The sequence below is a fragment of the Pterocles gutturalis genome, unplaced genomic scaffold, assembly GCF_000699245.1.
Source record: "Pterocles gutturalis isolate BGI_N339 unplaced genomic scaffold, ASM69924v1 scaffold35413, whole genome shotgun sequence".
Taxonomy (NCBI): domain Eukaryota; kingdom Metazoa; phylum Chordata; class Aves; order Pterocliformes; family Pteroclidae; genus Pterocles; species Pterocles gutturalis.
The window spans coordinates 16,783-43,207 of record NW_010127035.1 but is presented as its reverse complement, the minus strand read 5'-3'; the positions used below and the strand labels follow the sequence as shown (position 1 = coordinate 43,207).

The following is a 26,425-nucleotide window of genomic DNA, read 5'->3' as shown; positions in this document are numbered from 1 at the left end:
GTTTATAATGAATCCACCAAATCAAAAGCAGCATTATCCCTGGAGAGGTGAATAGTTGTGTAACTTGGCCCACCTTGTTGCATTTTTTGTTCATTTTGTTTGGGTTGTGAAAGTCATTTACTGCAACACATTGAGAAACAGGAGATAAACACAGTTAACTCAGCCATTCTCGCATGGTATTCTGCTTCCTCTTGCTGTGTCTCTCTTTCATGTACTCTATTTACTTCTTGGGTTCAAAGTTTTCCTCTCTTTGCTCTTTTTTTTTAATCATGCATCACTTGGCTCACTGGTCCTTGCACCTCCAGCCTTTGTTGTTTTCAGTCTTTAAAGATGATCTTTCAGTTAAGAGCTCACCAAAGTGTAGATCATGCTGAATGTAAAAGAAAGACACAATATGAAAGTATCCTTTTGAAGCATACAGAGCACTTTGATTTTTATAACCCTTTACTGTCTGTTCCTCAGTTCTGACTGTAATGGCTTGTCCTTTCCTCTGCATTCTTTCCATCTCTCTAAAGCATCTTAATTACGGCGTATTCAAGATGGGTATCAAAAAGCACTCAAGAAATAACAAATTCATTATCGACATCCTACTGCACCACAAGCTGTGTTTGAGCTTATTAAAGTGCAGCTTGATGTCTGAATTTGAACAGTGAAGAAACAAAACCATTTTGCTTTAGCGTGTTTGATCTCTAAAACTTCAACCAGCAACTCCCATCAGGGCAGGCAAGGTTTCCCATGAAACTGCATTATTTTGTTTCCTTTGGAAAAAACACCATGCAGTAGAGGAAACATAAAATGCAGACACCAGCTGTGATGAATCCATACATATTAAATGCAACTCTGAAAAGCAAAGAAATCGCAGTATATTGCCATGGCTCCATTTTACTGCAATTCTAATTCTGACAATACCCAGGAAAGCACAGCAAATTTGAATGTAATTAATACTATTTTATTCAGCACCAGGCAGTGGATTTTGGATTATGACCACATTTTAGAATGAAGGAAGTAGGGCTCAGAGGAAGCTGCACAACAGTAAGAGTCCCAGCAGAAATACTAGACCATACTACATAGCTGACTTTGACAGGGTCTTTTAACCAACACAGAAATGTAGGCTTAAAAATGCTTCTTTCTCCAGCCATGCCTTGCCATCTCTCCTTGCACTGTCAAAAGAGCTTGTCTAGCATAACTGCCATGATTTCCACTCTCAGCGCTGTGAAGAGGACTGTCGGGCAAAGGCACTCAGCCCAAACCCACCAAGATACTGGATGCTAAAGTCCTGCTCAGACTCTCATGCCCCATCCATCTTAGTCTGTCAGGCACCTACCAGCTTCTGTCAGTCTGGGCCTTTCTACGTTCTTTCTCTCTCTCACGTATGCAGACCCAGGCACGTGTGCACAGAAAACTTTTTTCTCAATAGTATTTAAAAGTAATATTGAGAAACAACCACCTGCAGCAATGACTCCTCGAGATACGGGGAACAACAGAACAGATAACAGATCAGTAATCAAAGGAGAAACAACATTTCTCTTCTTCCACCGTCATAGAAACCTGCCTTACAGAGGGATTACTGCACACAAGACTGGCTTGAAGAGGCACTCTATACAAACACATTATGGAAGATGGAGTAGAAGAAAGGTATCATAAAATAACATCTCCTTTTAAAGCGTGTTAACCTTTGTTGTCAATTAGTTCAATGGTGTGACTACAGGGGTGACTACAAGCACAGGGATTCTGCCAAGGCCTTACCTTAAATATGATCCTCACATATTCTTGCAGTGGGCATTTGCAACTGTGCACTAAGGACATTCGACAGCTGAAGGGGGCAGGGAGGACAACGCACAACTGGGGTGCATATGTTCAAGTATGTGCTTAAAGCAGGGGTTTAGACCACACGCAAGCTTACCCTGTCACGAAAGGGAGGTTGTAGGAATGACTACAGGCATGGTGCACCCCATGTTCCTACCCACCATCTATCTCACCATTTACTTACCATCTTGAGCATCCCTACACTGGCAGCTGTAGTATTTTCCTTATCATTCTCTTGGTATGACATTTAATACAATTTGATCCTAAACCTGTACATTATAATTTTAATTTAATGTCATTATCATAACGTTTGCTATTTCACCCATCCTAAGAGACTATGCAGAGGAGCAAACATTTTGTGCTTGGGTTGGCCCTGGGGCCTGGCGCAGGCCTTAGATAAACACTTAATATTCTGTACTGTGGTGTCAGCAGATAGAAGCACATGCTGCTCTAAGTGGGTATGCTTCCCTGAAACACGATCAGAAGCACGTTTTGTAAGACTAAGGAAACAGGCCAACTGGTTCCAGTCATTCCTAAATACAACTTCACATGTCAAATGAAAAGCAGCTACTATTTCCTTAGTGAAATGACCAGACTTACCAGTACAGATAGTAGAAGAAGGAAAGGAGGTAGAAAGCTAGCTTACACCAGGCCTCTTTTTGACAGTAACTCAAGGTATCTGCATTCATGACTGCAGGTGGATCATATGCTAGCTCTGAACTATCTGCTGGGCAACGAAAATACCTGGAAGAGCAGGAGAAGACACCTGGAATGAATGTAACATTCTGTATTACATATGTGCAGATATACACCCTCCTGATCACCAGCTCAGGAAAAAAGCATCTTGCATTATACAGGAGGAATTTTCCTCTCTTTTTTAAGCCTCTTTTTCCAGACATTGTTAAAATCAGGATGCTAGTCTAAGCAGATCATTCTTAGAGAACCAAGCAATTCATGACGATGGAGTTTCTGTGTTCTATTAATTCTTTAGATTGAAACATTCTCACTTCCTATACAGTTATTCCTGGCTTACTCACTAATAACTTACATATTGTGAGTGACAATACATGGCAGCTTGTGATCACAGCATGGAGGAAGGATTACTGGGCTTTAACTGCACCTACACTAATGATTTCAGACATGATGAAAGGTGACAGTCTCAAACAACTGATAGATCCGTTCCTCCAACTCTGAAAAGGAAAAAAGTCAATATGGAGTAATATAAGACCTGGCTGACTAATGTTTTCTATGTGTTGTACTCCTCAAAAATTTACCATCCAAATAATTTTAATTAGCAAATTATTTTCTTCTTACATAGGAGAAATTTCTAATTATTTTCAGCAATGACTGGATGTTTGAGAAAATCCTGATGAATTTTTTTTGGCAAAGGAGCTTTTGTCTCAGTTACTTTGCAGTAAAAAGCAAAAGCAAACCAAAAGAGAAGTCCTCAAAGTTAATGAACAAGATCAGCACAAATCAGATGAAATAGTTATTTCTGTTGCTTTGAAATGTAACCACTGAAGATGCTGGGATTGCTTACAAATAGATAGACAGACAGATAGATATAAAACCCCCCAAAAAGTGACCAGCAGCAAACTTTGAAAGTAAATGTTCTCATAATAACTTTGCCTTCCTCCCTTCCAATATTAGTCACATCCACTTACCACCTCTAATAACATTACAAATTCTTTACAGAGACCACAGGTGAAACCTTGCTTAATTATCTTCATTGGGATGAAGATATTACACAGCATCTTCCCATGGTTTCATGCAGAACATTACACAATGAACCCAAACTTGTCTGTAGTTAAACCAACAGAAATTATGGAGCGATTTTAGCAAAACATATGGAGAACCATGGAAACAGACAGTCAAAAGATCTCTCCAAAGGTTGATAACATTATTTAGAGACTGACCATTTTCGTCTTGGACACAAAATAAAATTTTCAAATTATTTTAAAAAACTTTTAAAACCAGTATTATTGTCACACTTTGGTTGTTAATCCTTAGCAAAACAGCATCAGAAAATATTATTTTTATTACATCCAACAGGGAGAAAAGCACTGAGAGTTTCACTCCATTTAGCTTTCCGAGAACTATACTGGCACTCTAACTTCTGAATAATACACTTTATCATACGACACTGTATTACTACCAAACTTTTGCAGAAAATAGTGCAAAAAAAGCCACTGCTTTTTAGTTCCTGCTTGAGATAATGGTTTTACCTTCTTTACAGAATTATTCTTCAAGCCACTTCACAGCAGGAGCTATCTGCTGCCATATGTATCTTTGTACACAAAGAGACCCAGACAGACAAAATTCATGTGTGCTTTTACAAATTGTGGAAATGCAAAACTAGTTAAGACTCCAGACTGACAACCACAAAAACTGGAGTCTCTTGATTATCTTCAGAGCCAACAGAAGGCAACTAGAATGCAGAGGAAGATGCAGCAGTAGAAGTTGCACCAGCTGTCCAGAAAAAAACAGAGCAGCTCAACAGCAGCCCTTACATGATCAACTCTGAAAGCCCCTCAGTGAATATAAACACAAAGTAGAGATCCAGAGTGGAAACACTCCCTGCTTTTTTATGTGGACAAGGTGAAGACAATAGCTCTTCGTTTATTGCAATTCCTACTCCAGAAGTCTAAGAGAGACTTGTCCTGCAGAACAGAAATTCTCCACTGTACAGCAAGAAACAACTTATTTAATACTGTAAAAAAAAAAAAAGTATAAAGCTGACAAATAAGATGAGAAGCAAAATTCTGTCTGTCCAACCTCTATTCCACAATTCCAATGGAAAGGTGTCCTTCCTAGGGCTGAATGAATAGGTCCAAAATCTTTCAGATATGAACTGCCTTACAACTCCCTATCTGTGAAGTATTTAGAACCTCTCCAATTTCCACTTTCAGATTCCAGCCTATTTAATTTCCAAGTTTTCATTCAGTTGTGGTGAGTGCATCTTGGCACCCTTCAGAATATTTATCTAAGTTAGTAACTGAAAGCCACATTTCTATTATTATGTGTTTTCTTTACCCATCCTAAGTGTTCACGAAAAATACACACTTTTTCTTTGGAAACATAAGTTTCAACTGCTTCTAGGCAAAAGTTTCTATGCAAAAGATATTCAGCCATATTCCTATCACTGCACTTTATGGCTCATACAATCTGCATGTGTGCTGAGTTGGCAAATAAGGCTAAGAAGCAGTCAGCATATAAAAGATAGGCTTACCTCCAGAAATGATAAAAAAGCAGAGGAACATTTAACCCCAGTGTGAGCCACTCCTGTGCACACAAAAACATTATGCAGAAAAGACTATGGATACAGTACTCCGGCAACACCAGCTAAAAAGAAAGGAACAGAAATAACAGATGTCAGTAAAACACCTCTTTGATTTTCAACACCCAAGCAGTTTTTCAGAAAACAAACCAATTCTGCAAGTCCCCTGTGTTTCTGTGTCTGTCCCTAGGCACCCCTCAGTTGACAGACATTTAGCTATGAGCAGTGAGCACAAGACGAAGTGCCAGGTTTGTTCGGGTTCTAACCATGGCTGTGCTCCAGGGGCTTGTTGAGAAGCATGGGACAAACCACTTACTGCCTTAGTTGGTGCTCCAGATTTCTGTCTACCAAATGTAGATTATATTATTGCTTCCCTCACAGACGCATTGCAAGAGTAAATGAACGTCTGTGAAAGAGTTCTTAAAGCACTACGTTTCATTACTGATACATTCAGAAAGGAAATAATAAAGCTATTACTGAAGGATCACTTCTATATTGGAGGAGCATCCTTGGCAAAAAGAAAATGCTGCTTCTACCATTTTGATTTGTTATATACATTCTAAAGAGATCAAATCCATGACTAAGTCAGTGTTGCAAGCTAAAATCCACTGAGACAGGAAACTCTCTTCCTTAGTAAATCCATGGCCCCCCACACTACTTGTTTCAGACCCAAGATGATTCTTTCTATTAAAAGAGAAAGTGAGTGGGCAGCTGGCAGAAGCAGAACTTTATGTGATGTTGATTCAGAGCAGTTATTTCTAAAGGCACTTTGCTTTTTTCACTGCTTTCTCATTTCTTAGCTGGCTTTCTTCTCTTGTTTTTTTTCAACGTCCTTTCTCAGAAATCTCTATTTCTTTTCATCAAGTCATAGAAGAGATTAATTTCCAGAAGTACATATTTTTCAAAGCTAGACAATCCCATGCACAGTTCATCTGCATCCCTTGCTGCATCTTGGAGCTACATCAACCAAAGTTAAATCACAAAAAAGCATTTGAGAGGTTTCTTTTGATGTAAATTCATTTTCAACTGTCAAATAATTAAAGGAAGCCCTATTTTTTCAAACAAACAATGTAAAACCTACTATATAGCTACTCCCAATGCCCACCTACTCCCATACAGCTGTGCTGCAATTAATTTCATCTTCTTGGTTCTAGGAGTCCTTCCACCTCACATTGAATAAGTTTATAACTTTTACTTAACTTTGCTACTTGAAATAGTTCACTCATTTGGATATCTCTGCATCTATGCCTTCAACTTAAACATTCTCAAAATCTTATCTTATGTGGATGATGAATCATAATACAATTACATAGTTCAGATTCCAGATGGCAGTTATTTATCACTGCTGGATTTTTTTTTTCATTTTTAGAATTCGATTTACAACGTGACTATAACCTTTCCCCAAAGAATGATTCATCTTCATCACAAATTGCAGACAAGAAAGGTCTTCGTGCTGTACGTCTACCCACTAAACATCACAACACTTAAAAGCATATTACATTCATTATCACATATTTGATTTCTGATTCCAACACAATCCACAAACTTAGCAAGAACACAGCCCTGGTGCCTGATCAGTGGGCTGACTAGTAATAACAGGGAAGGAAACCCATGGTGAAAATTTATACAGAGCTTAAAAAACAAAACAAGACCAAAAAAAAAAAAATCTGCTGTGAAGCTAGAAAGAAAAGAAAGGAAGCAGTGGACTCTCAGAAGCAGGCTCACTTTCCAGTCACAGTTTCTGGTGTAAATTAAATCTACCTATACTTTTGATAGAACAATCAATGGGTCATTTACATCTCTTCACCCTTTTCATGGAGTGCTATTTCCTGTGGACATAAATCAAGGACCAGTGCTGATCACAGTCTCTGAAGAGAATTCAGGCAAAGAAGCAAAGCCCAGTCTGCAAAGCCAATTACAGTTTATATTCAGGTGATTTACCTAAGAGACCAAATCTAAAAGGAGGTGAGAGAATTGAAAACAAAAGTGTAGAAAGGCACTAACAGCAAGGATAGCAAGGAAAAGTACCCAACAAATAAATAACTAAAAAAATAACACTGCCTCAGTTCTTGGCTGTAAAAATCATCCTGCAGTTTGACACAATGTCCTCTGAAACCAATGGAAACTTTCAATCAACTTTAGCAAACACAGGATTCAGCTCCTGGAGAGAAGAAAGCTGGCTGAGAAATAAGCAACAGTCAGTCCTTGTTGTTCCTGATGAGGTAGTCAACTGCAATTGTAACTTCTATGGTGCAGATAGCTGTGCAATAGCAATTAAACTAACCTCTTTAATTCATTCCTGGGAGAGCATATGAAACTGTCAGATTATAAACATGTTAGGATATAAACAGTATACTTCTATTTTGAACCAGGAACACCCTGATTCAGATAATGACCTCCGCTTTCTGACACAGCTCAAGATGAAGCCTTGAGATGGTTACGGAAAAGGGAGTTGAAGAAGAAACTGGCAAAGCATCACAATTCTTGAGGACTGCAACTTGGTGACTGAGTCCCAAGCTAATGAATGGCATTACAAATTTATCACCAGAAATTCTGCTGGCTGATGTTTACCTGTGGGAAACCACAGGAAAGCCTGAGAAGGAAGTCATCTTCTAGACCAAAATGCTGCTAATCAGAAACACCTTTTGCTATAACATAGGCAAGGGAAATAAACTACTTTACCTTTCGAAGTTTTGCTCTGATATGTATATTTAAATAAATATACATATCTGTAAATATTCAAAATTCTTATTCACAATCCATCATTTGTATTTAAAATGTAAAATCTTAGGTAGATATCATACTCATAGTATTACCATCACACCATAAATATTCAATACATCCTCATACAAAGTAGTGCACCCATACATGCACATGTAGATGGATTCTTCCCCTCTAATTCCAGAAAAAATAAGGCAGGCTTTGCTGTGTACAGACATCTAGGTTTGGCCGAACAAGCACGGGAAAACAAGCACTGAAGCTAAGCACCTGTCAGCAGCTTCTTTGCGTTTATAGCAATAAAAAGACCTCTGCACATTGCAACTGCAGAAGGGCATCTCTTGGGAAGCTCAGTCCCAAATAATTTTATCCAGTTTCCAATTTTCTAAATATATTCTGTTGTTCTTATACAAAAGATAAACCCATCTTTTCCTATTAGTACTTTTTCTCCTTATTCTTTTTATTACATATGGATACCTCCTTCTCAAATGTAATTTTGCTTCTACAGAATATTGTATCATTTTTACATGGAATGACTCTTACAGCTTGTCTCGGCAGTGAACAGGGTACATAAAATACCTCACAGAAGCCAAAACTGGGACGAAACTATAGCAGGAATAGTAATCTCCCTTTATTAGTGTAGTTACATTCTCATGTTTAGAAAATCAACTACAATAAGTGAATCAAGCTGTTTTCCCAGTCACTGAAATGTCAAGACCTCACGTTTCTTTCCAGCATTATGCTTAGGACCAGTACTCCTGAGTGCTACACAATAATAGTAATTCTCACAGAAATGCTGTTCCTTGCCTCAAAAAATTCGGAGTCTATATTAGTCTCCAACTGTGCACACCAGCCTCCATACTGTAACCACAGATTCTACACCGTACCCAGAAATTGCCAGGCATTAGACATTCTACCTTTCCCAGGGCTTCTGAGAGTCTTCATTATGCTGTCAGAGGCTGAGACAACTTGCCTTCTTAATACCTGCTTTCTCCTCCTGCAGATGGCAGGAAAAAAACTGAAGAGAAGTGGACGTTGAATCTCCTTCACATAACATAAGAGCTCTGGTGATTACCCAAGTGGAAACAAGTCATTCACCTTACAAACACACAAGCCCTTTTCCATCCACCTAAAAGCAACAAGAAACTGAGAACACCATGGATGCATGGAATCACTCCAGGGCCCCAAATGAGGCCTGAGCCAAGCGTATGGGGCTTTATGGCAGTGGGTAATGCTACTGCACCTACTTCCAGCTAAAGGACAGCTGCAGCATGTCACTACGGTGCTCACTTCCCTGCTTTTTTCTGCAATATTCCTTGCTAGAGCTGACATGGATAATTGGTCCTCATCACTAGCAGGGAACGAGGGGATGGAGATGTACCCAAGGTTTTGAGAAGACAAGAGTTATTTTAATTACACTTTAAAGCCCACCCTAAGAGAGCCTGCCAGAGCTAACCTGGGTTACTGGGGAGTATCAGCTGCTGAATTAAAGCCATTGTGAGACCAAAGGGAGACATAATTTAATGACTCTGAAATTCTCTTATTTGAACACGACAGAACACAAAAGTCAGAAGTGTAGTGCAGGCAAGTGAAAAAAAGAAAGCAGAAACATACAGAAAAATAGCAGTAGCATGTGCATTAGCCCACACTGTGCACGTATGTGGAACACACATAAACGGAAACAAATATCTGTTTGCTCCTGCTGTTGCACAAACCAAAGAAGTAGGATCAACCATGTATAATTTAAATACACAGACCATGCATCTCAGTATTTGCAACAGTTTAAAACATACTGCTGGCATTGATCAAACACATGAAACACATTAACTTTACTGTTAAAATACAGAAAGGCTTCCCACTTACATTTTCTAGTGTATCTTTCTAATCTACTTTAAATTATTCGAGTTACTTGACTTCCAAAACCTCCTCTGAAAGGCTGCCCTAGAGCCCAACACAACGCTGTCATAGTAAATATATTATGGTTTTCAGTCCAACTTTTCAGGTTCAATTTCTTTCATTTCTTCTCTTAAAATCCACACTTGGCTTGTGTCTCTACAAGCTCTGTCCTCCAATTGATTATAGCAATCACTTAGAAATTTCGTTGTATAGTTAAAATTGGTATAACACAAACCTATAAACAAAGCATTTCAAGTCATTCAAAGCCATGTCATGTGAACCTCTTTAAGCATTTAGCAGTTTGCTATATAGACAAATGCAACTAGCTGAAAAGAAAATATCTAGAAAATGGATTCCAGATCATCAAAAAACAACCTGCAGCTGAACATACTAAGTTCACACATACAGCTTGTCATTTTATCTGCGGAAGGGCAATGGCGCAAGACTCAATGTTATGGACCAAATTCTGAGCAGAAATAAAAGAAAGGATATAACATCTGTGTTTTCACCCCTCCCACCTTTCTGGATCAGCACAAAGCCAATGCTTTGTAAAGGAAATTTCATTATTCTAATACACTACTGGAATTTCTTTAAACAGTATTAAGTGGATGCGAACATAAGTCACTCCACACCACAAATACCAGACAATGAAATGAATAACACAAAGAACCTAATTATCATTCGCACAAAGCATTCCGTATCCATCTGTAACACAATACCAGATCTAATATTAAAATACAGGATTTCTGGATGCTCTTTCCATCACAGTTATTAAACATATCTATATTTAGCCCTATCACTTCACTTCTCATTTTCGCCTTCTGTAACATGGGGATAATTATATTTCAAATCTATAGATTCCACTGGAGCTAGTTTATGACCAGAATACTTAAGCTTTGTCATAATACAAATAATAATTTTAACAAGAGTGACAGAGGAAGATCACATCTTTATGGGACATTCATCAAGAATATGTACAAATATTTCTGTATTGCAGAGCCTGTGGGAGCTCATAACAGCCAACAGGTAAAAAGGTCATGAAACGGATTTTTAAAAAGACTTCTCCACTATAAGGCCTGCAGGGCACCAGCACAATTCAAAAAATGCCTCATCCTTGGAAGGTACGTCATTAAGGCAGATGTGCTGCGATCTTACAAGTGTTATCTTCTCTGTTAACTGTTCTTTTCCACTCAGTAGGGATCAGGAAACATCTTCACAATCTTTCTTTTTTTAATGTTAATTCAGAACCAGGAATAGAAGCTGGGTTAGCAATCCTGGAGTGTGAGCTTCTCTAATTTTCACAACACTTGACATGAAATAGGGTAACAAATGCTTTCTTGCCCTATCTCACTATTGTGTTTCAGACACAACCAGCCAGGACACCCCACAGCTGGGTTATTCCAAGAGCTCATGCTGTCTTTGTCTGCTCTGCCAAAGCTGATGAGAATGACAATTAGTACCACAGCTGTTCGTTAGGATCTAGAAAACCAACCCCTCATTTCGCAGGGAGGTCTACGAATGCAAAAAACCTCAGTGATCATTAACATGAAATTCAGCCATCTGCACAGCACAGGAAGGGCCCTCAGGCCTTCTCCCGGGGGTCTGCCTAAGACTGACAGCTTCATAAATGCTGAAAACTAAGTGTTCACTAAAGGGCTGTTTCTGTATCTGGCGTGTAAAGACTGTCAGTCTGAGGAAGCAGATTTGGTACAGTGCAGACATGGTAAAGACAATCCCTGCCCTGCTAGTCTACTGGCTTTACTGAAAACATCAGCATCTAAATGCAAGGTAGGACATCTAACTCCCAGCAGAAACAATTTTCATCTATATAACAGGAATGATGTAAAATCATTGCACTCTATTTTTAGGTGTTATATTGCTTTTTGTAATTGCATAAAGGCTTTACAGGGTCTGATCCTGACTTAAATACACAATGAACATTCTCCTAAACATAACAGTGACATTTGATTTAACACAAATTTATTTAGTTTTATTAAAAGGCAAATATTTACCTTATTGCATATCAAATTTGAGCAAATATAGTCTATTAGCAAGTCAAATTTTGCCAATATCTTCAACATAGCTCTCAGGAACATGCATAAACTACATTACCCCAAGCAGCTGGGAAGTACACTGCTCTCAGGAGTACATTACAGGCAACACTCATATACATTTTTGCTGCATCTTCAGCCTTATTCTGATAACTGTAAGGACATATGCTTACCTATCCTCCAGAACAGTACTGGAAGAAGCTGAACTGTAAGGCAAGAGGTTGTCTATTACAGGGTGATATTTTGTTTGCCACTTTGACTATTGAATAAACATTTAAAAGATTAAATTAACAGCAAAACAGTGTTGGTTAACCTGAAATAGTTTTATACATAAATATTTTAATGAGTAATAATATTATGAATAAACATTTGTATCTCCCTTCAAAAGATATTTCCATTTCCATCAGGCATCACGCTGGCAAATCCTACTTCCTCCCTGGAGTAAAAGGGACTGAGTCACAAGTGTGAACTCTTCACTCTCAGGCTTACAATAGTTCTATAACTTTTCCCCTTACGATCTACCTCTGCTTTGAACACCTGAGCAGGCACAGCAGGATATCTCTTTTCATTATCCTTAGGTAAGCACACAGATATCCTTAGGCAACAATTGCTAAAAATAACAGTTGTTATTTTCTAACTTTTGAAAAAGTGCTGAATTCAGGAACTTGGAATTTTGACTAAAAATAGCGCAGGCACAATGCGCATAATAAATGAGCGTCAGTAGTGAATGAATTGCCTGCCAGATATACTATACTTCCTATAAATTCTGAAGTCCTATCTTAAGGACCTTTTTTCCAGATAGGGTACTGTATACAAGGAAAGAACAAAAGGGATCATGTTCAGTGGTTTTTTTGCAATAGTAATACCTTTTTAGTAAATATGAACCTGATACATTTACAATAAAATAAAAAGCATGAACAAGAGATGCACTATCTCTTGTCAAGCAACATTTACGGGATTATTTGTGCATAAATACTGCCAGCTCTTTGAACCCAACTCTACTGTCAGTTCTGCAAAACAGCTACCTTGCCTTGCCTTCCTCAGTTCTGCAAAATAGTTACCTTGCCTTGTCTTCCAATCTTTCTAATGAAATTAAAACTACGTGAGTGCCCAAGAGACTGAGTGGATACGGCACACTCCCATTTTATCCCATTCCACATTTCATAGATAATAAATGTAACAAAAGAGTATGGTGGAAAAGACTTGAGAGGGAAGGAAAGAAGCTTTTAGATCAACTGTAGCAAGCTTCCTATCAGAGTGCAAAAGAGGAAAAGGCGGCTCAGCAAGACAGGTACTGAAGGCCTAACTTTTGTCTATACTGCAAATTTATTGCAGGATCTGGGGAAAATAATTACATCCCTTATGTTTCTGGACGCAAATACGATCTCTGTCAGGTGTGAATCACTATGTTAACTCCATCCCCTTTCAGGCAAGCTGCAGAAAACAACTAAACCAACACAGGTCTAGTGAAAGTGTATACTTCAGTTAAAAATATTGTACTTGCTTTTCCTGTATCCCCACTTCCCCTGTCAAACTACATTCTTCTTTCACTTGTACAACCTAAGGACAGCCCCACTGTTTACACAAACAGCAGATTCAAAATTTATCTCAGGCTTCTTTTGACTAATAAGAGATGCTGTACCAAAATTTTCTAAAAACAACTCATCCATAAGTCATGATTTCCATAAAAGTAAAAGTTGTATACTAATACATTTTTAGCTAACTTCAAATTTTATCCTTACGAGTGTAAAAAGTTACTCATTCCTAATATAAAAATACCTTGTCAGAGTCACTCTGAAGGCCAGAAGAAAGTTGGCTTTGTCATCTAACAGCAGTTTAGCCGTATATTTCAAATATGTACTGAATACTGAAATACACACCAGTTTTATGTCTCTCATATGTGCTTAGTGTTTAACGAACTTTAAAAAGTCCAAGTTCACTTCAAACAAAAGAGAACTTAAATTCATTTAGTTTTATGAAAGATGTCGTATTGACAGTCCAAGTCCTAACTGACAGAATCCATACAGGGTGGCAAGCTTACATCCTACAAAATCTGCAGATCTAATTAATGCTTTAGAAACAGCAATATCCTTTATTCCAGTGCCTGCATGCAAACTCTAGAATTTCTTCTGAGGTATCTTAGGAGCTAACTATGTGTACATAAGTACAGCAGGGAGGTGTTGCTCATACTCACCATGACGCCGACATATTGACAATCTCATCATACTGTCTACGTTTATTAGTGTTTCTGTAGAGCAAGCATCACGAGTTTCTATGCATACAACACAAGATCGTTTTACTCTCAATGGTCATCAATTGGACTACATAAGCTTGAGTCTGGCTCCAGTCTGGGCTGGATTTGAACAGCTGCTGTAGAGATTAAAGGCTACGTGTAATTATTAACTCAGTGAACCATCAGACGCCTCCAAAATAGCAAACAAATTTTTAGCTTCAATTAAAAAGAAAAGATTCAAACTACGCCTGCTAACAAGAAAACTAAGTAGCTCTCTGACAACAAAATTTCTATCATCAGATCAGCTGAGCAGCCTTTGCTTTCTTGTTGTGTACATGTTTTGTGAATGTAAACAAATGCTCTTCCTATTTACTACCATGTTGTTTTTGTAGCACCTAGCACAAAAAGGCTTTTTTCTTTACCTGAGTTTGGAAGCATTGCTGTAACACAAACACTAACGAAAACATAATAGAAAAGACCCAAGTTTTGCTGAAAGGAATCTTTGGCTGAAGAACAATAGGGCCTTTAAAAGATCAAAGTATCCAACAAAGGAAATAAAAAAGAATGCAAAATTCAAACAGTGGCAAAACATAAAACAGCACAATATTCATGCAATCACAAAAGCAGATTTGGTTCTGTATTACATTTTCTTCCAGAAAGGAGACAAATAGAACATCCTAAACCAACCATTTTGAGTTTACTGAAACATCCTTAAAATGTCAAGAGTTTTCATATAATAATGTTAATTCAGAATATCACTGTAGTACCAATACCAGATCATATATCTAAACCTCTAAAAAAATGATTTCTGAACAACTGTTTCATATTTACATTGTTTATCAAGACAGTTAATAGAAAGTTCAGACCTTCACAACAATAGAGATGAAACTCCAATCCAATCAAAAGGCACCACAACTTCTTGGAAATACGTACCAGCCACGTTACTTCATGACAGAGTCCTCTCCCAGTAATGCCCAGACCCAAACGGAAGAAAATTATGATTTTCCAAGGACTAAAGCATTACCAGCTCAAGTGAAGTGCTACGAAGGCATGTTCTGAATTGTCTAATCAAAAACTTGTACTTCTTCCCCTCATTCTACTCAGAGATTGACCACTGTGGTTTCTCCTGAGTTTCACTGGGAATTTCTACACAAATTCAGACATATTTGGTCACAACCATCAACAACACACTACATAGTTTTTATCTAAACTGTGTCTAAATTATAAGAGCTTCAAATACATAGCTTGGTCCAGGCCTATTTCATACGGGTTTATGCTTGAATATCAATGTGTTTCTCATGTCAGAGTAATAAACAGAGATTCCTCTGAGCTGCCAATGTCAAGGAGGGACCACAAGTGCTCACAGAGGGCTATCACAGCCGCTTTTGTTGTTTGATCTTAGAGATTAACAATAAGCCTGAATGTCAAACTTGAAGGTGAACCCTCCCTAAATCCAGGGATGTTCAGAAAGCTTTTTGACATAAACCAACTCTTGTTTGAACCACTTGATTGCAGTGCAAAGACTGGGGGGGTGGGGAGGGGAGGGGGAAGGCATTTGAGATGATAAAAATTTTAGCTTTTTGACATAAACCAACTCTTGTTTGAACCACTTGATTGCAGTGCAAAGACTGGGGGGGTGGGGGGAAGGCATTTGAGATGATAAAAAATTTTAAAAATATACAGTATTTACTGAAATCACTTTATACACAGCAATGCCTGCTGGGGTAAAAGCTTCTGTATTGCACTGAGTCACAGGGAGACAAGTATTGAATAACTACCTGTGTACACACCTGCAGCATGTTTTCTATATACAAAATTCTATATTCATTCTTCAGAAGTTATCCATATTGTCTCTTGATTAGGGTTTACGCTCCCAGTCACTCAGTAGCAAGGGTCTCCTGACAGTCTTCCTTCTGCCCAGATGATTAGTCAAAACTCAGCAGTTTCATCACATCGATGAGGTATGAAAAGAGAACACTAGATACATCAAGAAATACCACATGCACTGAGAAACCAGTAACAATTATGAACTCTTTGGTCTCTAATGAGAGCGGACAAAGTTCATGTGCTCCATCATTGTAACAATCGCTGTTAACAGGAAAAATGTCACATGGTGCCATTTTTTGTTCCTTTTGTGATCTTTGTTATAGTAGCAGTTTATCAGAACTCTGGAAACATCAGTCTTTATCCTGCAAGACAGAAAGCCACTGCTATTTCCACAGTCCAAAACCACCTTGTGACTAGACTAAAAATTCTGGCTTCCCCTCAGGTAACACGAGAACCTAAACTTCAAAGATGAAATGCTAACTACCAGTTAGGAGGTGCTGAAGAGAATGCATACCACAAACCCGGTATGTATTTACCCTTGCAGGCTTACCCCTCTATGGTAGCTATGCAGCAACATTTTCTTTTTCTGTCAAGTATAACTAAATGAGGAATTAAAAAATCTTTACTGAGGTTGTAAAAAATTTATAGCACTACAAAAAGTAAAAATATTGCTGCTATTCCCAGTTGCACAACAAACCAATTATCTTATTGTTGTAGTTTCTGCCTGTGAGATTTTTCAACCGCAGGAAGAAAATATTTTTTTCTTATGTATGGATGGATACACACCACTTTAAAAATTCCTTGTGATTATACATCACATTTGCTAAATTTACTTATATAACCTTATATTAAGCACTTTAATGAACCATGCTACAGGCTTACGGAAGTACTCTGTTAATGACTGTCAGCCTGCAGACTGGCTAAAAGAATGTCACACATATATAAATCCCTAAATCCACAATGAAGCCATCAACTGACATTCAGACACACACACTTAAAATCCATCATATTATCTCAGACTTCCCAGTGACTATGAGACAGAAAGAAGGAAGGAGTGACCATCGTAATAACCAGCAATTTTATCAAGAAGAAAAGAATATGATCAGTCAATTGAAATCAGCTGCTGTGACACCTGGCACTCTCTAAAGAGTGTCCACCATAGCTGCTGCATGCAGAGAACAGTAGGAGCTACTGGTAGGTGAAGGTCTGGAACACGACAAGGACCAAGTACAAAAATTACTTCATATGGCAAATACTCTAGAGCACACTGGTCAGTCTCCTTCATACAAATTATGCAGGAAATAAAATGTCAGTTGAATAATGATAAACAATGAAAGATGGAGCTACTTTTTAAAAATGCTGATTTCCTGTAATGTTTATCTACATGTAAAGTATAAGAACCTCCCTATTCAGAAAATACTGTTTTAATTTGTTATTAAGGAAATGATAAAAAGCTAACTTTTTCCCTGTTAGTTGATCCAGCGAGCTCAGTAATGTTTCACTGAACACATCATGGGGTTCTTTTTCAAGCTTTGAGTATGTGCATTCAACACTGACAAACAGGCATGGCACAGGATCAAGCCTTATCTTCTTCCTTGGAATGCTCCGTCCACAGTTGAACCTGGGATGTTAACCCACAGCCCTCCAAGCTTCTGATTACTCGTGCCTCTGAACTACTGTTGCTTTCATACATGTAAGTAATTTTGACTTGATTTTTTTTACAGAATATGTAAATATGGAAACATACCAAACCAAAATTGTACACAAACCCTCAGGTGTCTGGAATTACATATTATGGTCACTACGTTTTACTTTTTATTTACAGTATCTCAGTCTGAATGGAATGTCTTCTACAATCGCTCTTTAAAGTAACTTTGGTTTTGGTTATTTACCAAAACCTGAAAATACAGTACAACATAACTGTAATGTGTATTAGGGTATATACTACGGAATATAAAAGACAGATTTATTTTATTTTTGAAGATCAGTAAAAACTATAATTAAATTTGGTAAACACCAGAACTCTTGGGTACAGAATACATTTCCACCACTACTACTGCAGATCCAGCTCCACTGGAAACCACAGTGATAGAAGTACTAGAACAGACCAAGCATTGGCAATCCCCAATCTCCTAACTAGAACATTAAAACTGGCTTAAAAAAAAAAATTAAAGTGTACAGGTTTCAGGGATTTTTTGGGATTTTTTTTTAATTCCCCAGCTCCTGATTAACCATTTACTGTTGCTACTGCTACCAACAGTTGGACTGCTGAACTGGCTAAGTTTGGTTATTCAGAAGTTGTCCCTGCAGGGTTTTTTGTCTGCATATTTGTTCATATTTTTCAAGACAGTTCAAGTTCATCTGGAACATCTTTGAGATTAATGTCACCTTGCCGGTGGTTAGATTTCTTGCTGAATTTGCTCTCTTCCAATTATCCCTTCAGGACTTACAAAAAGAAACCCAAACAAAACCAAATAAAACCAAGAAAAAGAATTGAACTCTGGCACAGTATTTTCTTACACTTGCAGTTTTTTGAATTTTATGCCTAACTTAACTAAAATGCTCCACCACTGTAGGACAGTGAGTAAAGGTCTGTCTTTTATCCACCTCAATTCTCTCCCAGGTAAGTTCCAGTTCCAGTTTTGCTGTTCATAAATCACTCTTACTTTAGCTTTATAAGGTTTGAAAACAAATATTTGCTGATAATTTGAGAAAGGTCACTTACATTGTTCAGCAGTGTTTGGCATGAGCAAACTGAAGCCTGAAATACATTCACTGAGCAGGAAGGAAGTTCGATCAGCTCTCCTCCTTAGATTTATCAGATTAATACAAAAATTATGATGCATAACCCCATCACAACTTAACTCAAATTTCCTCAAAGGTAAAGTAATAGTATTACAGTGGTTGATTAATTACATAGACCATGTTTTAATCCAGGAAACTGCAAATTGTCCTTAGTGCTAAAACAACTATATCAAACAGGAATCAATCAGGTAGGTAGATTTCTTGAAATACAACTGCAATACATAATATTGCTGTCATAACTAACCAATTATATTTTAATAGCCCCACCAAAATATTTAATCGCAAAGCTCATGGTAGACCTATATGGCACTCCTCACCTATCCCACTCCTCAGCAGGGCTAATGAGCCCAAGAAGCCTGCGCTGCTGTATGCTGTACTCCTTCCACCAGCTCCAGACAGCTCAGTGACAACTAGTTTGTGTTTCTCTGTGCAGCACTGTATGGTGTCACATGATCATATCCTCAAGAGAAACAAAGGGAATTTAGCAAAAGAGAGCACAGATACAGACTCCACAGCGTTCGCCAACACCAGGGTATGTCCTGCGTGAATCACATAGCACATGTATGACACACTAATGCCCACAAAATGGAATAGTCACCAGTTCAGAGCATGCACATGTACACATATATATATACACTATAAAGCCCTCAAAACACACCACCGAACAAAATGAGATATCTCTATCCTGAGAGAACCTGACTTTCTGATGGCTTCAGAAAATATGTCCTTCCTGTAATTTACTTCAGGATACAAGAGATTTGATCACAGTTACACAAAGTTTGTAGCTTCTTTATACATAATCATTCTCCAATAACCAGAAAACTTAGGCTAACCTAATTCTAATTCTATACCAACATAGAAACATGGACCCATGTGTACAGGCATGTACACACGCCATCACCATATATACCTGGTTCATAAGATTCCTACTTGTTTTAATCATATAGAAACATCATCCCCAAACCAAACATCAGGAAGTGCCTGGATGCAGAAGGATTACATCCTCCATGCTATTTTGAAAATGTAAATAAGTTACGTAATACCTGGTGACATATCACATACCTGGTCACAGTTTGTTAATAATCTTCTCCAAGTATTTTGGAGATAAAACAGAAAATCCATCCTTAAGAAACATTTTGCCCACTGGCATCAGATTTACATGGCATATTGCACGCACATTTAATAATTCTTAAGAACCTTTTCTAAAACCAGTCTATAATGAAACCAAATATATTTTTATAGCCCACCTATAATGACTTTAAAAAGCAGATTTACAGCAGATCTTAAGCATTAAGTTCTAATGTCATAAATAGCATAATAAATATCACTGTTTTCAAAGCCCTTTACAAGAATTATCTGACTTCAAGACGTGAAAATGGATTGCTGCTGTTTCGTAGAAAGAGAAACAGACCTAAAGCCTCACAATGGTATAATGAGGGATATATTTAGCACTTGCTGAATGCATCCTAACTGCTATTTTCCAGTATCTGTATAGCTGGCACTCAACTCTTCACTGTTTTGCCAGAATTTTGGCCAACAGCGAACCATTTATACTATATAAACTGAAGCTATTTTTAGTGATTGTCAGATTTGAAGACTAAAGATCTCTGTAGTTATTCCACCTTCCCCTTCTTGCACATAATTAATTAAAACAAATGTTTCCCTAAAGAACTTTGAAGAAGAGGCTGAATTAACAAACTGTTTAAGTGAACCAGAAGCAAGCCAATCCCATATGAATACAGTCTGTAATTAGCCAAAATGCTCTATTTCGCTGTTCACAGTGAGGCTGAGGCTCAATAAAAATTAAACACTGATGCAGGCAAGGCATTCCCATGGGGCTCACATATATTAATACTTTACCACTCACTAGTTGCTCTATGTCAAAGAAACTGGGACACAGCTTGAAAATAGCTTTCCATTTTATTAAATAGGCAGACAGCCATTTGTGATAGCTATTTTCTCTTGTTTCACATCTCTAGTGTCAGAAACAGGCTAAGTAAGTACCAAAATGCAGCTCCTAACACACACATGTTCATAGTGGTGCCAAGCAGATACGACTCAGGTTCTCACTGGTCCAAGAATGACATTTCATAGACTCTGCATGTGGTCACAGTTATGCATTTGGATAATCCCAAACCGCTAATCCCTAGCACTGGCTTTCCCAAAACCTCTAAGTATGAGGTCATCAGTTTCTTAAAAACAGATCTGAATTTAGTTCTTGGCTTGATTAGGATGCAGCCAGCAGTCCACACTTCAGTTTTAACCTTTTTAAGCAAAAATGCAGCATAATTTAGGCAGGTCCATTACTACTCTGCTGAAGGCAATTTATAGGAACTTGACTACATAGAGTAAAATAGTTTGGAACTATGATTATTTTTACTTCAATGAGACAGAATCTAGAGAACAATGAGTGTTTATGAAAACCCTCTTTCCATCTACAGATTTTCAATCTCAACCTTACATTTTATCAGCTCCTTCAAAACCCTCAGAAACTGAGGCACTCAGCATCTCTTTTGGGTCAAGTTAAAATAAATGCTATATCAACTTCTCTATTCAGCCAATTAAAAAACTTAAACATTAAATATGTAGCTAATACAATGTTTAGTTTATCAAATAGTAAGCCACCGTTCAAAAAAAAGAGTATTTATGAAGGCTGTACTACGATATCATCAGTTGATAGAGCTGTAAGCACCTCAAGCTGCAACTGCAAAATGATTCACTGCCTTCAAAAAGCATGTTCCAAAATGAACGGGCAGATGTTCTGAAGTTTCAGTTCTTATCCAGAAATCCTGTATTATGTTAAGCTTTTATAATTTGTTTTTCTCTGTCCTTACAAGGCCATCATGACTTCCACTTCTGCAGCAGAACTCAGCCTCTCATCAATGGAACGTGAGGATCATTCAAAGAGAAAATGAATGCAGATCACCACTTTATGGCTTTAATTCTCATAAACTTCAAATCCTAGGCTATACTCACCTTTCTCAGGAGGAAGCAAATACGCTCAATATTTCTCAGTCGTTCTCTCTGTCAAGAAGTAGTTGGAAAAAGGTAGGAGATTAGCTGGTGTTGTAAACGAAACACAATATGTTACAATTACAATGGGTCAAGATCATAAGTAATGGATGCAGGAAAGCAACACACTTTACTAATCTGCAATTATAGTATTCACTTCTCTCTTACTGCTTGCAAGCCAAATGATTTACCCATTTCAAAGTCCAAATAAGTTATTTTTTCATTGTACTGGGTTTAACAACATAAATATGGGATTCAAGTCTGTGTTAGCCTTGAGCCAGAAGCTGCAACATCTTTTTAAGTCAGCATTTGTGTTTCTATCTAATTGTGCCAACTTATACCACAGTGATTTGGTTTTGCATTTTTAGGTACCCAACCTCTGGTTGTAAGGTAATTCTGAATGGGAAAAACAACTGCAAACTTGGTATGGCAGCACTTCCTCTGCCACTAAGATGGTGCCTAAGCAACATGTGGTATTTGAATTTAACCCATTAGTGAAGAATATCTGAAATATCCTAGAAATGCCACTCTAAACAACAGATGCATTTATAAATACTGAAAGTCCCTGCAATCAAGCAATGATGACTCAAAAGATGCTCTTAAGGTCAATTCACATCAAGAAGATAAGTCAAAGACAGGTTTGCTTTTAAATGGCTTATAATGAGAAATTCACTAGCAAAATCAGACTTCACTCTGCATAGACCCATCACTGGACTTACTGTGAAAGATTCTACTGTTGGTTACACTGCAGAAGGCAGAGTGGTTTTGTTGTCATCAGAAGACTATCTGGTAATACTTTCAATTACACATGGGAAAAAATATTCTGAACAATAACCTTTTTTAAACAGGTAATGTAATATACCATTGTGAGAAGCTAACTCTCCCTTAGCTTTTTGCTTTTCAAATGTTTTAAATTTGCTCCGAGTTTTATTTCTATTCTCCAAATAAATGTCTCTTTTCCTTTCCTGTCCCCAAGTTTAATCCATTTGAAAAAAAACCAAAACATTTCGGAAATACAGGGAGACACTGGCAGCTTGATAAGCACCAGACAAATACTGTGCTTCTCTCTGGTGTCTAAATTCAGAGATTTCAGACTCACAGTTGCAAACATGAGAATGGACGTGTGTGGATGTGCCTGTGAAGCTGCAGAAAGCTTTCTTGCCTTTAGCAGGAGGTAAGTGGAGAGGGAAAGATAATCCTCTCAGTTCCCTTTAGAAGACAGATGCTTAACTGCAGCTGGCCTTGGAGAAGTAGGAAGTCTATCTTTGAACTGTAAGTAATAGAGTGTTAACAAGGAAACTTGAATTAATTTCTCAGTACTGGCATTGGTTTTGCTCCTGATTTCTCCCTAATTCAGTGTTCTTTTGCCAAAAAGGCTCTACCCTCTGTCATGAAAACATTGTGAAAAATACATGAGTAAACATCAGACATTCTTATAGTGCAATGAAGAAAACTACCCCACCAAATAAGTACAATATGGGCATGAGCAATAATGCATAGGGAAAAAGGAAAATACACTTGACCAAAGATACAAGAAATAAGAAATACCTGCTAAAAATCTTCCTTTTATATCAATATAAAAGGCATCAACATGTGTACCATGCAGAAGAAAGCAATTTGAGATTATTACTTGAGTTATTACAGAAAGTTTCATAAAAGAGAGTCAAATATGTCAAGTGATCACAGAGTGCTTTGCTGTGTTTTACTGGAAACTCTACAATTACCTTTCTGATTACACTACTAATATGACTGAAACAGGTACTTATTAACTTTTTTTTATCCTGGAGACCAATTAAGTTACCATTTTAAAATAAAAGGAAATTATCCCCATGGAGCATCTTAGAAGTTCTAGGAAGAGAAGTAACTACTGGAATTTCTTTCATATAAATATACATTTCTTGTGTGGAGTTCTCAAGCTGGGAAGTAAAAACAGACAAAGTGAATTCAAAATCCGATTACTTCCAGTAAATTCAAAACCAGATTACTTCCACTGAAGTCCTCTATAGGATTTCTTCACATAATTTATTTCTTCTGTTCTCATTCTTTGCTTATGTGTTAGTGAACAGTAAATAAGTCTTCTTATTCAAAGATTCATTTAAAGATTATGCTTAAAATCATCAGTGGTCTAAGGAGTACCACAAATCCTCTTCTGAGTTATGAAACAAGGTTAAATGGCAAAGTACTAGCTACTGAATCTCATTATCATTTGTAGGCAATTCAACAACTTGATACTATGTAGAGATCAAATTCAGCAGCTGTCATAATCATTGTAATTCCCACTGAGATGACAGGGAGCCAAGTTCTTCTCTCAGTTCTGGTGGTACAAATCTGATGCATCTTTAACTGTAGTCAGCTAAATCACTCTAGATTACAGGAATTTTCATGTGTTTAAAAATAGGTTGCATTTGGGTTCATTAGGTAAAACTGAGTTTACAGTCCCAGGGTGATATTTAACCTTTTCCACAGCAGATGCAGGAGCAAAATGTGTTATTTACTCCTAAAGCACAGGAGAATTTAAAGCCCTGCCATAGGACAAAGAGGTCTACGAATGCACCTCTTATCAAATCCCTTCAAGTTTTTCACACATTGATAGAGATAGTATGGGGGCAGGTGGTCACCCCATGCTTGAACACAGAGAAAGCAAACTATTTCAAAGAGGAAAACGTGCACAGAATGAAGATATAAAAAGAAAGCATTAGCATCACATCACACAACCTTCAGGTTTTGAAATACCCAATTATTTTTCTGCCTTCTTCAGCAAAAAGGAAAGCTATTAGCATAAAGAGTCACCATCTGGCTTCCTAAGACCGGCCCCATAAATCAATTTTCCGAACTACAGTTTACTTCACAACAGACTCTACATTCATTTCCACACTCATACTTTGACTGACAGCTCAGTGTATCTCCCTTTCTTTAGTAGCTGTTGCTTAGCAAGCCACTGGTTGTACTTACTGCGTGGGCTGGGTTGCACTGATCTATTGGGCTTTTGAAGTCTGTCCGAAGTTCATCAAAGGCAATTATCTGAAAAACAATTTTTCAAATATTGTAATGAATGCTCAAACATTTACTTTTCCTTTAATAAGATGCATTGGCTCCCTTCCTCAATTTCCAGAGAAAATACGGGAAACTAGCTTTCCTGAGACGCTCCTTTAAAAGCTAGCTAGTTACAACAAAACCTGGGATGCTCCTACATATGACACCTAGAACCCACTAATTTGTCTCTCTGTAAAATCATATCAATAGTCTTTTCAGGATTGTTGTTCTCCAGATTTCTTCCTTCATATCAGCTTGAATTTTTTTCTCAAACTTCCAAATGACATAAAACTATTTCACAAATGGATACATCTCCAGACTTGATGGAAAAAGTCACCAACTGCCCAAAACAGAGACATGCATTGGATATGCTATTCCAGGTTTAATACATACACAACAGCCCCTTTTTATTAGTTGTTAAACCTACTTCAGATAGTAATTCTGAATTAGTATCAGCTTAATTATTATTAAGCCACAATTCATTATTAAGCAAACTCCTCAACATGTAAACTACTCCAGAGCAAAACATGCCCTTCCCAACCTTTACCTCAGACCTCATTAATGGAGACATGCTTTTTGCTTGTGTCCTTTCGTTTCCTCCATTAACTGATGGATTCAGACACACTGGTAATTATTGCCTGCTTTTAAAGTACAGCAGATAAAAGCGCCCATAAAAATAATAAGAAAAACAGCTTAATAGCCCCTCTGTATACTTCTTTCAAAGATCTCAAAGCACATTCTTTATTTTATGTTTGTATTCTAGTAATACCTTTTCTTCTGCTTGGTTCATCCAAGGAATGAAAGCTCACTATGACAGGCACCACATAAATACATGTTAAAAAAATGATTCCTCTTTAGACAATTTACAACCCCAGAAAGTATTTGTTCTCATTAAAAAATGATGGAAGTACAAGGTAGCAGTTAGGTAATTAGTGCATAAGTGGAACAACCATTCTATGACATGTTACAGCATGCCTGCTGTTCAAAAAAAATAAGCAAGTGTCAGCACACACCTTCTGTATAGGTAAAATACATTCATTTTACAAATATGGAATGCAAGAGCAGAAATCCTGAAAATTACCAATCCATGATTCATATAATAATCTGGTGAGAGGCTTGAGAATAAAACCTAGAGTTACAATCCACAAACCTAAGCATTACTCCACATCCCACTCTAATGCTGCATTCATCACATTAAAGCACATTTAAAATCAGAAGTGTGGCATTTTACAAGAGCACTCTACGGAATTCAATTTATTCAACTATGACAAGTCAAAGCACCAGAATAAACCACAAAGGGAACCATAAAATGTGATTATAAGTGAAGCACTTCTCCCAATGGATGCAGTATCTCTACCAGTTAGGAATTAGATCTGCAATGTATGTTTATATTAAGGTAAAAGAGCAACTAACAGAACCTCTGAGAGGGTTGGAGTACAAGCAGAATGAGGCTCATGATACCTCTATATTTAATACTTCTTGAACAGGTTTTCACATTTTATTTTCATATATCTTATAAACTTTTCAATATCTTTTAGTTTTCCCACCTAATTTGATCCAGGGTAGTCATTAATGCTATTAAACATACATACACATGGACACCAGTGACCTCATCTCTCCGAAGGCCACACCATAAACAGAGCATTCTGAAGAAAAATTACTAGCTTCTAGTCACAAAGTGAAACAGATAGCTAAGTGGATAGCATTTTGGAAACACTTCCAGGGACTGATCTTACATAGAGAAGAAATTTATTTCTATTAGAAAAT

General features: G+C 37.5%; 1 protein-coding gene across 1 annotated transcript; it reads right to left on the bottom strand.

Annotated features, from left to right (window-relative positions):
* Positions 1-342: 342 nt before the first annotated feature.
* Positions 343-24,646, bottom strand: LOC104465921 (protein cornichon homolog 3; the record flags this gene model as incomplete). The annotated part of the gene is made up of 5 exons (XM_010079162.1): positions 343-370; positions 2,407-2,550; positions 5,036-5,148; positions 21,590-21,637; positions 24,578-24,646. Coding segments are annotated over 5 exons (402 nt in total), but the record flags the coding sequence as incomplete, so codon positions are not given.
* Positions 24,647-26,425: the final 1,779 nt, after the last annotated feature.